At 41.2% G+C, this 15,718-nt stretch overlaps 1 protein-coding gene across 1 annotated transcript in view; it reads left to right on the plus strand.

The window, feature by feature from the left end:
• Positions 1–15,718, plus strand: part of Rhoq (ras homolog family member Q) — a 36,081-nt gene that overhangs the window by 14,927 nt on the left and 5,436 nt on the right. The window contains exon 3 of the mRNA XM_076833057.2: positions 15,407–15,571. Within this exon, the coding sequence (XP_076689172.1) occupies positions 15,407–15,571 (165 nt within the window). The remainder of the gene's footprint in view (positions 1–15,406; positions 15,572–15,718) is intronic.

A 15,718-nucleotide genomic window follows, 5' to 3' on the forward strand; every position in this document is an offset into this window, starting at 1 on the left:
TGGTATATGAGTGGGATGGTTGATTTTGGTCCTCCTTGTAGATCAGGGTTTCTCAACTCATCATTGTTGATGTGGGATGGTTTATTCTTCATTATCGGGAGCTGCTTTGCGCACTGTAAGATGTTTCTTGGCATCTACAGACATTATCAAATATACCTGTGGGGCCATATCACCTCACACCTCCTCTGCTATTGTATTATGATATGTCTAAACCTGTTAATTGGGCGAACCTGTAAGGTCAGTATGTGTAGATCTTTCCTTTTGGGGTGATCATATTCCCCAGAAAATAATCTTATATTCTTCTGCCTCAGGGGTTTATGCGAGGCTGGCAGTGTTCAAGATAGGTAGAAGAAGCAGGATGGGGAATCTCAGTTTTCTTGCCTTGTGTTTTCAGTATGTTCAACTGGACCTTGTATCCTGCCATCTGGGTAGCCTTTGTTCTGCCCCTTCCAGAGAATAAATATCCTCTGCTTTTCACCAGGATTGGGGAGTTTATCACAATAGAAAATGGGATCTGGGGTTAAACTGCTTCATAAGTAGACTTTGAGTCTACCTTGGTTTGTGACTCTGCCTTTGTTCCATATCGAGGACGCGCTGCTCCAGTTCCCCTACCTTCAGAGCCTGTTATGCAGAATGAGCTACTACTTAACTTGCCCTCATTGCTGGCTTGGGCATGGCTCCCTAGGTTTACTAAGTCAGTTCATTCATTCCTTTGTCCTCTAGCTTCTAAATTTTTCTTGCTGTTGTCTTCTTTCCTGTTTGTTTTGTCCTTGTGGCTTTATGCTTAAAAAAATTACTGTACGTGTTATAGGATTTTGGAGGGATCAGAGATAAATGTTTCTATTCAGTCAGCTGGAATTTAACTGAAGTCTTCCCCGCTTTATATTATTAGAAACATAAATACAAAGAACATAGTTATAATGGTGGCTCTTCTGTTCAGTGCCTGCCTCGAGATATTTGGAAAAATGAATTTGTAAGAAGCTTGCTGAGCATTCAGGCTTTGGAGCCAAACAAGTTGGATGTCATGGAGGGGGTTTGTTTCCTTTGGGGCCTGGCAACGCATGATGGCCTTTTTCTTCCTATATTCTGGTGACTGGGAACTCTGTCCACTAATCTTACCATTGGGCAAAGCTGTATGGACGCCAATATTCTAGTTATCCTGTGCTAGATTCTGTGTAGGGTCTGTATGGACAATGACCTTTCAGTCAACATATTTTTCAGACAGGCCAAAACAGGTTACAGCTTTCTTTGGTTGCATTTCAGTCACTTTGATTAGATTTGGGTGTTTTCTTATGTCTCAGTCTCCTTAATATGACCCACACTATGGATGTGGGTCATAACTATATGGCTTGATTTTTATTAATGTGATTCTCAAAATGTAGTCTTGTCTTGAATGGTTAGGTATCTTCCTGTACCCTGCCCCTCAGGACATGTTGACTGCACCTGCCGTGCAAGGACACTGACTGGGAGGCAGGAAAGAACATGTTCTGCTCTGGTGTGAGGGCAGGTCTGGACATTTTCTAAGGTGAAGAAATGGCATGGGTGTATGGGTTTGGGGCGGGGAGGAGCAAGTATTCTGGGCTAAGAGGCATAAAAGAGATGCACAGGAGAGGTTGCGGGGAGCAGCCTGTGTCTGTTTCGATAACAGAGTGGGTGGTATCAGGGAAGCTGTTGGAGCTAAGGTTGGCAAAGAAGCTTGATGCCAGCTGTGACTGGCCCGGAACACTCGGCTGAAGAGTATGCTTTCTGAAGGGCGCAGTTGGGAGCTAGTGACATCTCTGAAGATTGGTGCCATGAGGGGAGGTAACAGAGAGGCACATCCGGTGGTTTCTCTGTTTAGCCTTTTCTAGTCCTCAAGAGTTCTGTGGCACATAGCACCTTTATCTTGTGTCATTAATCTGGGCTTGCATTTGAGGACTTCTTGGACCTGTTTATCCTATTTAATCATAACATGACCTATGAGATTGGTAGTATCATCTACCTATCCTTGCCTTTTTTTCTTTTTTAATAGGTTTTTTTTTAAAAAAAAAAAAAAAAAAAAAAAAAGCAGGCTCAGAGACACTGCAAAGATTTGCACAAGGTCACATACGTGGCCCTTGAGAGTCAACATGAGGTCTCAGACCAGGCCTTCAACTCCAGATTTGCATCCCCCTATTTAGTGACTTCCCCTTGCTGCCTGGATCTCACCAGATTCCTTAAGTAAGCCAGTGACTCTTTAAAGAGAGCCACTGTTTCATTTTCCAAGAGGCACAGAACCCAGGCTCCAATGATGAACTACAGGCTTCCATAGACTTGCTTAGTGGGTAATTCAGGGAGTGGCTCAGAGCCGGAGCTAGCAGGCTGCTGTGCAATTTGGCCAGGCCACAGGCCTCAATCTCAAACTTGAATCCACCCCTGTGGGTGCAGCTGCTCCAGGGACTGTTTCACCACCACTTCACCTAGTGCCTGGGCTCAGCTGCTGCTCTCACTGCCCTGAGGGAGGATGGAGGCAGGGATTACTGCACCTGTCCTGGTGCCAATGCCAAGGGTTTTATGGGACAGCACACAAGGGAACAGGCTTGAACCGCTGCACTTATAAAAGCAAAGTTTGTCTGGTGCTTTTCCAGTCAAGTATTGTGGTTCCTGGTTTCCTCATCATCTGAGTGTTGCTTCCCTTTGATTTCGCTTCGCAGGCTCCTGGTTTGCTGTGGTTAATGCAACATGCTTCCCTAGCCAGGTCTTTAGAATAGACGATCAGCTCCTGGCTTGCCTGAATTTGAAGACAGAGGGTACTGGGGTTAATGAGTATCCTTTCGACCACTGAAAATGACTGTGACTGTGTGCAGCAGGAGCCAGGGAGGACCTGTGGCCTCACCATAGCCTGTGTGCACCTTGACTCTTCACTTTTCCGTGAAGTTCTTCACTATCATGTTCTGAGCACATTTTTGAGGTATTTTGGTTTTGCTGTTTTCTAGCTAGCCATGTAAATGTGCATTTATTTAAAGTAGCAAAACTTCTAGGTGTGTTTTTCTCAAAGTCAATGTCATTCTCAGTTCTCATTTTCTGCCTATTTATTCCTCTGTCCCATATCTGGAACAGAATGGAGAAGGAACATACCTGGGCAGGTGTGGTTATAAATTAACAACTATCACATGGGCTAAGTGCCTTTCATGCATCAGTTCAGTTACTCTTCCCAGTAGCTTAAGGGGAGGATCCATCAGTAGTCCATTTTACAGATGAAAGGAACAGGAAAGGCTTGCTGGAGGCCACACAGCAAGTAAGGCTGACTCAGATTCACAAGGTCCATGCCTGGGATCTATACTATGCTGCCTGGTTAAATGTGAGAGTTAGGAGACCTGCCAACAGCTCCACTTCTGCACAGCTGACCATGTGACTTTAGACAAGTGTTGAGCCTTCTTGAGATTCGATTTCCTCATCAGTAAAGTGGAAGCCTTCTTGAGATTCAGTTTCCTCATCAGTAAAGTGGAAGCCATCCTATCTCCTGGACTAATAGTGAGGGCCCAGTAAGATAGTTGGGGTTCATGTGAAAGCAGGAAGCAGGTAGTCTCCTAGGGCTGTGAAGTTGAATAGGCTATAGTAGTGTGATGGGGTTTCTTGTTCCAGGGCTGCAGGAGCTCTGCGGGGAACTACTGTAGTACAGAAAGGCCAGAGCTGGAGAGAGAGAGATGAAGGAAGTAATTCAGAACGGGCAGGGGGAGGGGAGGAGATCAGACCTGTGCTGGAGGATAAGCCACACTCTGCAGCATGTAATTGTTGAGTTATGCAGGGTGTGAGGGATCAGTGTGGGGCCCCCAGCTCTTCCTACAGGGTGATTCTGCTGCATTCAGCACCGTTCTGAGTTTTTAAAGAAATCTATATGAGTGTTTGGGGAAGGTACCTGCAATATCACAACATTGCATACTTGTGTTTATATACATTTTTTTAAGTTTGAGGTTAGAATTTACGCAATGTAAATTTAACTATTTTGAAGTATACAATCCAGTGGCATTTAGTACAATCACAGCATTACACAGCCATCACCTTGTCTAGTTCCAAAACATCTTCACTGCAATAGAAATTGCATGTATTTTAAGGGGTCTGTCTATGCAGAAGTGTCTGTGAGCTGTGTCAGGTCATCCCAATCTTGCTTACCTGCTTAGAGCTCTCCTCACCCACAGACAGTGGATCACACTCATGGTTTGGCCTGCAGAGTGTGACTCATATTCTTAGATGGGTTTGTTAGTCACAGTGTAACTCCTCCACGCTGTTTGGCTGCATCATCTGTACGTGGAGAAAAGCAGCATTTCAGGCTTAATCAGAGAGTACCATTGATCCTTGGTCTCATTGGGGCACCATTCCAGAACCCCCCAGATCCTCAAATCCATGGATGTTTAAGGCCCTTATATAAAATGGTGTAGGATTTGCATATAACCTACACACAGCCTCTCTTATACTCTAAATCATCTCTAGATTACTTATGATAGCTAATAAATGTTAATTGTCATTTTTGGGAATTTGACAAGGAAAAGGGTCTTACATGTTGAGTACAGACAGTTTGGTGTGTATAAATATTTTCTATCCACAGTTTGCTGAACCCATGGCTATAAAGCCCCTGGATAAGGAGGGCTGGCTGTTGTTGGAGTCTTCTCCTGGCCTCTTGGCTGCCTGTCTTCTCGGTACAGTAAAAGGACAGGTGCAAGTGTGGGAGATGTCGGTCTCTGCAGACTGGGTGTGGGTCAGGATGAGAGGGCTGTCCCTGGGGCAGTGTCAGGCCTGGTACTTTCATTGCTAATTCTGGAGATTGGTGTGGGTTCTGTGACTGAGCTATTTTTGTATACACCAGTGGTAAAACAGACCACGACACTGACCTGTGGGTGCTCTGAACAGTCTCCATGAGCTGCATATAATGGGCCAAATCCTTGAATGCTGAGGGGAGTGTGAGAGAAGATGAGGGAAGTATCAGCTGCAGAAGAGGCAGTGGCCACCTTGGACTATCCAGGAATGCTTCAATTCTAATTGGACAGCTTAGGTCACTTATCCACCCAAGATCCGTGCCTACCTCTGGGAAGGATGGGGAATGGATGCTGATTGGCTTAATCCAACCATGGATTAAGTCAAATATGGAGTCAAGGTCTCCAGGGCCATGTGTCTGGGTGGGCCCTATACTAAGTCAGGACTTTGGAAAGGAGGAAGAAGAAGAATACTGGGTAGAGAGCCAACAATGCCTTCCATATTAGGAAAAATAAATGTGAAGACAAAAAGGCTGTGGTGAAAAACAGTCACAGGAACTAAAATGTGAAATTAGTTCACAGTAGAGTGAGTTTACAGCTGACTTCATTCAGGCAGGTGGGTTGGATCCATCAGTGTGCACAGAAAAAAATAACTGTGATCACAGGAACCAGTTTGATTTCTCACTGAAAATGACAGTAGCAACCTGAGAAATTAGCCTGTCACTGGAGAACTCAGACACTTGATCCATCCTCTCCAGCTTTGAAGCGGTAAAGGGGGTGTAGGCCAGCACAGGGCAAGCCACCCTGACCTGGCTGCAGCCTCCCTTTCGACTTAGTCTTCCAAGTGTTCCCCTCCTCCATTCAGCAAGAATTAATAAGCAGATACCAGAAGCCAGGTATCTGCTTATTAAAGACAAGTCCCCTGCCCTCAGAGAGTGTGGTGGAGGAAATAGAAAAGAAAATAGACACTTATTGGAAACGGAGGAGAATCCACAGTGCTAGGGAAGTAGAGTGTGGGGGTGCTTGATCTGAATTGGGGGTTCAGGTTAAGATCTGTTTGTTGTAGTTAGCTTTTTCACCACTGTGACCAAAAGACCTGACAAAAACCATTTCAGAGGAGGGAAAGTGAATTTGGTGATCACGGTTTTAGAGGCAGAACATCATGATAGAAAGGTATGGTGGAGGAAAGCAGCTCAGGACATAGCGATCCGGAACCATAGAGAGCCTAAGCTGGGCTCACCAGCGACAAAATACATACACCCAGTCCACATCCCCAATGACCTACCTCCTTCAGCCACATGCTACCTGCTTCAGTTACCTCCCAGTTAATCCATTCAAGTGGATTAATGTACTGATTAGGATAAGACTCTCAAAACCCAATCATTTCACCCCTAAATTTTCTTGCATTGTCTTATAGATGGGCTATTGGGAGACACGTCATATCTAAACCATAACACTGCTGGACAAAGCAATTTTTAGACCAAAACCTGGAAGATGAGTAGGAGCTACCCGAGTAAGGAAGTGGAGAGTGGGAGACGAATGTGAGGATGGGCAGTTGGCTGGCTGGGTACACATGATGGGGTGAAGGGCTCATGCTCTGTGTCCACTTGGGGTTACTTGAGGACTTCCAGGTTTCTAGCTTGGGCTGCCTGATTGGGTAGTAATATCATTTATCAAGATGGTCAACACAGGAGGATTTGAGGGGAAGATGGAGTTGAGTTTAGAGTTGTGGAGTCTGAGATGTTCTGGTTCAGCCTGAAGGAGGCATTGAACAAAGGGCTGGGTCTGGAAATCAGGCAGCCCATCCCTCTCACTGCTTGACCTCTCCACCCTAACCCATCCAGCATGGGCCCTCACGTATTTTCCTGAATGTGCTTCTCTCCACTCTGTGTCTTTTGCATCTCTGTAAAAGATGCTGCCAGCTGCACAAGCCAGACCCTGGATTATTCCTTTGCCCCACATTTAGTCCATCACCCCAGCCTGAGTCCACTTCCAAAACAGGTCTAGAAGCCTCCATTTCTCTACCTGTCAGCTGCTTTCACATAGTCTAAGCCACTGCCTTCTGTCCCGTGAGTTCCTGTAGCAACCTCTGTTCTTATGTTCCTGTCCACTTCCAGTGCCTCCTCAAAGCATCCTGGATAGTTTTTTTACAAAGTCAAATGATGTGGGTCCCTTGGGATGACTTCCATGGCAGGCCAGCTCCTTCTCAAACCCCACCTGCTACTCTGGCCCCTCCCAGGGCCTTTGATATCTGTCAGGGCCTTTCCGTGTTGGGGCTTTTTGCACACACTGCCCTGCAGCTGGACTGTTAAGGCCCCTGTCAGTTCTCTGGTTGGAGGTTGCCCCCTCGGAGGAGTCTGTCCTGACTGTGCAGAGGCAGCTGGTCCTCCTGGTTTTTCTTTCCTAGTACCTGGCTCTTCCTTAACAACACCAATCCCACTTTGCAGTTATGGTCATTTCTGTCCCAGTTTTACCTACCTCAGGACATCAACTATAATAGAACCATCCACCTACCCTTTTTCTTATCCTTTTAACCCTTATCCTGTTTTTTTCTTCCAAGTGAAATCTATATAATAGAACCCCCCTTCCCAGACACATAATTTTAAATCAGCATAACATCCTAGCAGTAGCACAAAATAGAATGAAAGAAAAGTAATTCATTATAAAAATATTTATTTCAGTAGTAAATTCCTAAATTCCCAGGGCTTATTATTCCAGAAATCATAATAAACCAATGAGGCGCCTATACTTATGGGTATAATAGGTACAATTATCATGAATGTACTAGCCACAATTTTTTTTTGTTTTGGTTTTTGGGTTTTTTATACTGGGGATTGAACACAGGTGCACTTAACCACTGAGCCACATCCCCAGATCTATTTTATATTTTATTTTTAGATAGGGCTTCACTAAGTTGCTGAGGCTGGCTTTGAATTCTCAATCCTCCTGCCTCAGCCTCCCAAGCGGCTAGGATCACAGGCGTGCACTGGTGCACCTGGCTCTAATATGTTGACCGACATATTGTGTTTTATTGGTGATTCAGAGACTAAGAACAATATTGCCAGAGGCATGTGATTTTTTTTTTTTTTTTTTTTTTTTTTGTGATGGTAAGCAACTCCTGAGATGTTTTGAACAAAATATAGTCTCCTTAATTTGGACTGAGATTGGCTTTCTAGAAAATTCATTGAAACCAAGCTTAAAAAAAATGTGTTTATATATTCAATTGAATCAGGCCCTAGATTCATATAATTATGAAAGTTTTTTTTTTTCATGTTCTTGAATACCTAACAGAACACTCAATAATCATGCAGGGTCCAGAACTATTTTTCAGTGTAGAGGTTGTATAGCCCCCAGCTTCCACCCCTAAATGCCAGTGGAGTTCCATTCATTTTGACAATCAAAGGCACCTCCCAAATTTCCAGACATAGAGCCCTACTGCTGCTGGAGAGCCACTTTCCCACTCCCCCATCATGAGCTAAATTCCAGGAGGGGCAGTGTCCACGTCTACTTTCCACTAGTGTGTAGCACCTTTTTTGCCAGATATTTTTAATCTGGCAGTAAATATGAATGGTGATTTCATCAATGTGAAATTTGTGCCACGAAGTTAGGAAAGAAGTATACCCCCTGGAAGTGTGACCTGGTATTTGCCTTCTTTCGGTGTGCCTTAGGCCAGCCGACCTTTGTTTTAGTGAAAGAGACTTATAATTATAGTCCAGACATTGTAGAATTTCAGCTCTAAGTCCTTTTACAACCAGGGGAGTCACCTCACTGTGCACAAAAGAGAAAGCACTGGCTCTGAAGCTGTGGCTTTTCTTTTTTTGGAAAGGCAGCCTTGTCTGCTAGAAGAGCTCAAAGCACTTGACCAGCTCTCTTCTCTCAACATGTGTATGCTATATTTATTCTCCCTTCACAGATGGGGAAATGAAGCTTGCCTGAGGGCCGTATTTAGCTAGGTCTTGATCCTTTGCCTTGTGGGGGTCAGCTTAGATAAAACAGACTCCCAAGATTTGAGTATCATCCAGGAGTTGAAATCTCCTCCCACATTCCATCTGTTACTAGCACTGCTCACAGGGTAAAAAGTTAGTTTGAGCATTTTCTGTTTGATACGTGGCGATCTGCTAGTTTTCAGATGAGGAAGTGCTCATTCCTAAAGACACACAGTAAGATGACCACAAGGCCAGTCCCCTCCCTGGTTGTCTTCCTGCCCCATCAGATGTACATTTCCTCTCCTTTTTATCAGACTAACCTAGACAGGAGTTATGATCAGTCAAGTAGCTGAAAGGAAGGTAGGCACAGAAACAGCCCACCATCTGGGTCCCCAACTCCTAAAGAATTGGAACATTAATGAGGAGACTGACATTAAGAATCATGTGAAGATGACAGTTGCTGAAAGTTAGAAGCTAAACCTTCAAATTTTGAGAATTCTTTTACTAAGAGCTAATCAGGCTTGTGACATAAATACCATTTCTCAACCAAAATGAAGATTAAAAAGAAAAAGAAGAAAAAAGACCAGATAAATGAAAAATTTTGAAAAATAGTTACCTCTTAGGAATTTATAGCACTTTAAAAAATTATTTTTCATATCCAAATGTTCTTTGGTCCAACAGTAGTGGGAGGGAGTAGGAGGTCGTGGACAAATTCAATACATTTGTTAGTGATGAGCTCTGAACCAAACTTATCAAAACGATTCCCAAAGGGACTCAACTCAGCTTCTTTGCAAAACAGATTTTTGCTGTTGTTTTGAGGTGTTGGAATCAAGCCCATGGCCTTGCCCACGGTGGGCAAGCACTCTACCACTTAGATATAGCCCCAGCCCTAGAGTTATTTTTAAGGAGGTTAAAAAGTGATGTTTTCATTTCCCATAGGTGAATATAAAATGAACTGAAAAGTGGCAAAATGACTACACAAAGGGAACTAGGTCTCACTGAGTACCATTACCACCGATTACTATAGAAATGTCTTTAACATTGAGTTAGACCAGACACTTTCCATCTTCAGGAACTTGTTTCAACACGTATCCCCTTTGAGGCTGAGGTGTTTCAAGAGCTGTGGCTTGATACTTATTTTGGGCTTCTCACTGGAAACAGATGTTTTAGAGGTCGATTTCTACTGTGTGCCTTAGAAATGACAGAGTTACTACTATTCATACACCACAAAGCCACCAGTTGTCAGGGTATTCTTATTTAGTTGTCAGACATTTTATATTGTCTCTGAAAGTAGCCAGCAGCCTTTTTAGACTCTGGAAGGCTGGGCTTGCCTATGAAAGAATTACTTAATTGTGGTCCTACTTTTTCTCATGCTGGGTCATTGCAAAGACTTGGATAAAATACAGAGAAGACTTTTAGAGGTTGTGATTGATGACTGTTTCTTAAATCGACATGCTGGGTTATTTGGGAGTATAATACATTCTTATAGAACTTTCCGGTTTTCAGAGCATTTGTCAGTGACATCTTTCCACTTCATAAGCAGAGAAACAAAGGCTCCAAGAAAGAAAGGACTTACCCAAGGACACACTGATTGTATATGTTCTAATCCTCTCCATTCTGCAAGGCCCAACTCAAATGCCTCTTGAAGAAGTCTTTTCTTGGTGGGCCCTAACTACCACTTTTGGCATGTACCACATTCTAACTTGTAGTACGTGTTCACATTTTCCTCTCTTACCATGAACTTCCTAAGAGCAAAGACTGTTACACACTTGAGTATATCTCCCCACCAATCCAAATTCTTCCTTGATGGTACTAACCTTAAGGTGTCCTTCCATAGCAGCTTGTAGTTTCTTCTAGGCTTTGGTTTTGTGGTCTGCAAAGCTCTGAAGAGGTGTATAAGCAATTGTGGGTACTGTTGCTCACTGGAGCTCCTTGCTTTATTTTTAACAGATATCTTATGAAAAAGCTTTATAAATGTTTGCAAAGTGTTTTTCAAATTAGATATTTGAATCTTGCCCTTCCTTCATGTCTCTGGTGAAGACAGCACCATTCTGGGCACATAATAGTGGCTTAATAATGATTGTCAGATTAAGCATTTATCTGTTCACCTTCTCCCACCTCCACCTTTGTCTCTCCTATTGTTTGTGTCTTGAATTCTCAACTAAACTATAAGCTCCACAGTGTGCAATTTTGTCTTATCTGTGTATATCGAGTCTTATCTTCCAATAAATCCTTATTGATTACTTTCAAGTGGCCCATGTATGGGAGCACACCAGCTAACAAAGCACAACCAAGGCTAGCTTGTCCAACGTGAATGGGTTTATATTAAATGTACCTTCTAGATGGGTATTTTAAATAGACATACACAACCTGAAACATGTATTTTAAACAAAGACCAGCAAAGTAGGAGGGAATGCTCAAATCCTCATGAATTGGGCATAAACACACTCATGGGCCCTGCTGGCTAGCCATACGTAAATAGGGGTCATGATTCATGGGCATCTGCTGTGTTTTTCTGTTGTTCCTGGAGATCTTTTTGTTTCCTGTCAGAGTGTATTTCTTTGGTTCCTTGTCTATGATTTTTGTCTAGTGGTATGTGATTTTTTAAGGGTTATGGTTGTCATCGTCACAGATGGAGGATTCTTGACAATATTGCAGAGCCTCATCACTGAGCTACCGGAACTCATACCTCTGCTACTTGAAGAAGAAAGGAGCTAAAGAATTAACTAAGTGGCCAGTAAACACAGTGACCACACTATTTTTTTTTTCATGGTTTCGATGTCAGACAGTTGTCTTTAATATTCTTTTATGTACTCCTAAGAATGTTCTAGTTAAATGTTTAAATACCTACTTTTTAAATTAGAACTAAAATATCTAATTGGTTTGTTAATTAGGAGGACACTGGAGAGTTGGCTGGGAGAAGTTATGACTTTGATAAGTAGTCATTTTAAAAGTAAGGGCAGTTCCTCCATTTTAAATCTTTTTGTGTTATCAGATTTAAAAGACATAGCTCAAAATGATTCTATAAGCTTCCACCTATTTATTTCCAAATCTAACATTCCACATTAAGTTCACTCAAGATATGGAGCAGTGAGTAGAAACAACTTTCTATGATGCTGGTACAGTATGCACAGGGGATAATTTATTTTTTAAAATTTGCTGTCTATTATTAGACTTCTAATTACTTAGGCTGGATAGAAGCAGAAAGGTTTTATTCCTATAATAACTGCCAGTTATTTAGCTGGAGGTGACAGGCAGAAGGAGTTCATTTAGGTAACTCAGACTTAGGAAGTAACGTTTCTTTCCAAAGAGTTCTAAACGTGGTTTTTTGTTTGTTTGTTTTTGTTTTTTTTTTTTGAAGAGAGAGGAGAGAGAGAGAGAGAGAGAGAGAGAGAGAGAGAGAGAGAGAGAATTTTCAATATCCATTTTTTAGTTATTGGCGGACACAACATCCCTGTTTGTATGTGGTGCTGAGGATCAAACCCGGGCTGCACGCACGCCAGGCGAGCGCGCTACCGCTTGAGCCACATCCCCAGCCCCCTAAACGTGTTTTTTGGTTTTGTTTATAACCCCAGTTCTTCACATTTAATTATTTTAACAAATCTGCAAATTAGCAGATCCCTGGAAATGGTTGGCCTAATTGCCCCCCGCCACCCTTTGTGCCCACATGTTTCTCAGCCAGGAAAATTGGGGTTCATTGTGGTTTGGAGAGGAATTTATGAAATATACTTATGTTCTGTGGAATATTTGGATTAATATTATTAAGTATTAATTCCTAGGGAACTTTGAATTTAGCTTTTTGAAGTTTCTTGTCCTAGCCTCCTAGAGAAGAGAGTGCCCAATTCTGTTTCCCTCATGAGGTAAACTTGCTTCAAAAGTAAAAATTTCATTAAAAACCTAATTTGGCATTCTTTTTTTTTTTTTTTTTTAATTTGTAGTTGTAGATAGAGAGTGCCTTTATTTTATTTATTTTATGTGGTGCTAAGGATCGAATCCAGTGCCTCACACATGGTAGGCAAGCACTCTGCCACTGAGCTACAGCCCCAGCACATAATTTGGCATTCTTGAAAAATATGAATCTTCCTTGGATATGTTTTAGGTCATCTTAAAGCTGTTGAATTCCAAAATGACTAATTAGTACAGTCAATCCATATCATTCTCTTTTTATTAATCTGAAAATTTTACTGTCTTCAAGAGACCTTAGTTTGTGTGTTTTGTTGGGAAGGTAAAAATTTTTATTTCTCAGTAAAGGAGTTTCTTCTGGGGTTGGAGGGAGATACAAAGCTGAGAAGGCATGGGACTCTGGAACCCTGCGTGGATTTGCAGAGAAATGGGAGAGTCAGCTTGCCATTGGGTAAAGAATTTTTGTTAAAGCATTAACAGATTCTTTCATATGCCATGGGAGATGCTGAGTGCTTTATAAAGTTGTATTATTTCATTGATTCCCTCACAATCCTATGGGATAGTACCCCCATTTCTGTTTCTGTGAAAATTGGAAATCTAAAAATGGACAAGGAGTGATGTTTAATGAGAACATCCCATTCTAGGACCAGGCCAATCACAGGATTGCTGGGTAGGATGCTGAGACTAAATACCGTTCTTTTGATTCTTTTATGGATTTGTAGTTTGAAATAGACAGTAGCGTGTAAAAAGTATATTCATTACACCTGATCATACTACTTGCCACTCAAACTGGAGTTTAAAACATGTTATGTTTTTTGATACTAGTTCTTTCATAGTAACTGACTGAGGTGTGATGTGTCCCATACCCATTCTACTTGATCTCTTCATTAATAATGCCTTAACACCAGGGAACAGCTTTAGTAAAAACCAACTAGAGACCTTCACTTTAAAAATAAAGGGTGTAGAAGCTTGGGGAGGGCATTTCTCCATTGTCACAAGATAGCCATCACCTGAGAAATGTTTCAGTACCCACGACTCCAGGATATAGGTGTAAACCTTTGCAATAAAACGTAAGGGTTAACCTCCAAGAGTTTAAGATGAATACAGTTAGCCCCTCATATCTGTAGGTTTCATGTCTGCAGATTCAACCAACAGAGGATTGAAAATATTTGGGGGTAAAAGAATCTGTACTGCACATATGCAGACCTTTTCCCCTGTCATTATTCCCTAAGCAGTACAGTATAACAATTATTTGCACAGTGTTTGAATTGTACTGAGTATTATAAGCAATCTAGAGATCATTTAAAGTATATGGGAAGATTGTGGAGGTTATATGCAAATACTATGCTATTTTGTTTAAGGAACTTGAACGTTTGATCATCAGGGACCTGGAAACAGTCTCCCACAGATACACGGGGATTATTGTATGCTTGAGTTGAAAATTATAGTAAGAATTATCAGATGATAATATGAAATAAAAACTGTCCTATGAGGGAAATAGTACTGCTAAACACTGAGTGGAAAATATTTTAATGTTTTCTTAGTTTTATGTTTGTGCTGTTTTGTACTTAAGTAGGTCATTTAAGAGGGCAGGTGTCCTAGGCCAAAAAGTTTCCTTGAAACCAAATGTGAGTCTACCAATGAAAAAAGTGGAATTCTGATTCTGTTCCCTCATTAGAATGTAAAAGCAGAATTTTGTGCCACACAGAACAGTCTGTGCAAAATGGGATATTCACTGCCTTTTATGACAGAGACTAAAAATCCTTCCAGAAAGATAACTAAGCAGCAGCAGTTTAAAACAATGTGATGGTCTGTTTGGAGAGATCTCCAAGATAGACTCAGCAAGGGAGATATGTATAACATGTGCTGCGTGATCTAGTTTATGTCCAGATGACTGAACATATAGAGTTGCAGGTATATATATGCTTAGAAAAAGAATTGGATGGATATACATGAAAAAAAATTAGGAAAGGTTATGAAAGTTGGGGAGAAAAGGGAGGCTTTTAGGATTTACAGTGTATATTTCTCTTTAAATTCTCTTCACACACACACACACACACACACACACAATTATGAAAACTACATAGAAAGCAAAAATTGCAGGTCTCATTGGAGGTGTATAGATAAGATGAGACTCTGGAGTCAAACCTGCTAGGGTTTGAATCCCAGTTCCTTTACTTATGGCTGTATATCATTAAAACAAGTTACTTACCTTCTGTGTCTCCACTTATACAAAAGGATAAAAAAAATAAGGGTACTTGTGTTATACAGTTGTTACAAGGATTAAGTAATCTATGAAAGACCCTATTGATCAGTACTTGATGTATAAGTAAATATTCAGGATATGTTATTAAATTATGATATTCAGTGTCTAGTTCTCCTCAATTCTCTGTGTAGACTTTCTAGTTAAAAAGGTTCCCAGTGACAATTTTAGTAATCAAAATGAATTTTCTTTTTTCATTGAATCTTTTAATGATACTCTCATAACATTACCCCACTGGTTTTCAGGACTTCAAAAAGAGAAACAACTTAAAAAAAAAAAAAAACTATAATAAAAAAAATTAAAGAGCACTCCTTACCTAGCACTTGTGAGGCCCTGGGTTTGATCCTCAGCACCACATAAAAATAAATAAATAAAGTAAAGGTATTGTGATCAACTACAATTAAAAAAACAAATATATAAAAAATAATTTAAAAAAGAGAAATAACAAAAACAAGTGGAACTATCTTGCTTTATGTAGAGTGCCAAACATTGCATCTATGGAGTACGCCTGACTTGTTTCATTGGCCATGGGATCTGATATACATCTCATTGTGGACTGTAGACATGTAAATGTGAACAGTGAGTTTTGTCTTTCTTTTCCGTAGGAAGACTATGATCGTCTGAGGCCTTTATCTTATCCAATGACTGATGTCTTCCTCATATGCTTCTCTGTGGTAAACCCAGCCTCATTTCAAAATGTAAAAGAGGAATGGGTACCAGAACTTAAGGAATATGCACCAAATGTACCCTTTTTATTAATAGGAACTCAGGTATGTCTCCTTTGATTTTACCAATGTTTGGGGGTTGCTCTCAAATACTCCAAGGTTTCCAAATAATATGTGTGTGTTTATCTCAGTTGCAAGTTAATAAGTCATTTCTTATTTTTGGAAAAAGTAGTGCCAAATAAAAACAATTAT

This window comes from Callospermophilus lateralis, chromosome 14, assembly GCF_048772815.1.
Source record: "Callospermophilus lateralis isolate mCalLat2 chromosome 14, mCalLat2.hap1, whole genome shotgun sequence".
NCBI lineage: Eukaryota > Metazoa > Chordata > Mammalia > Rodentia > Sciuridae > Callospermophilus > Callospermophilus lateralis.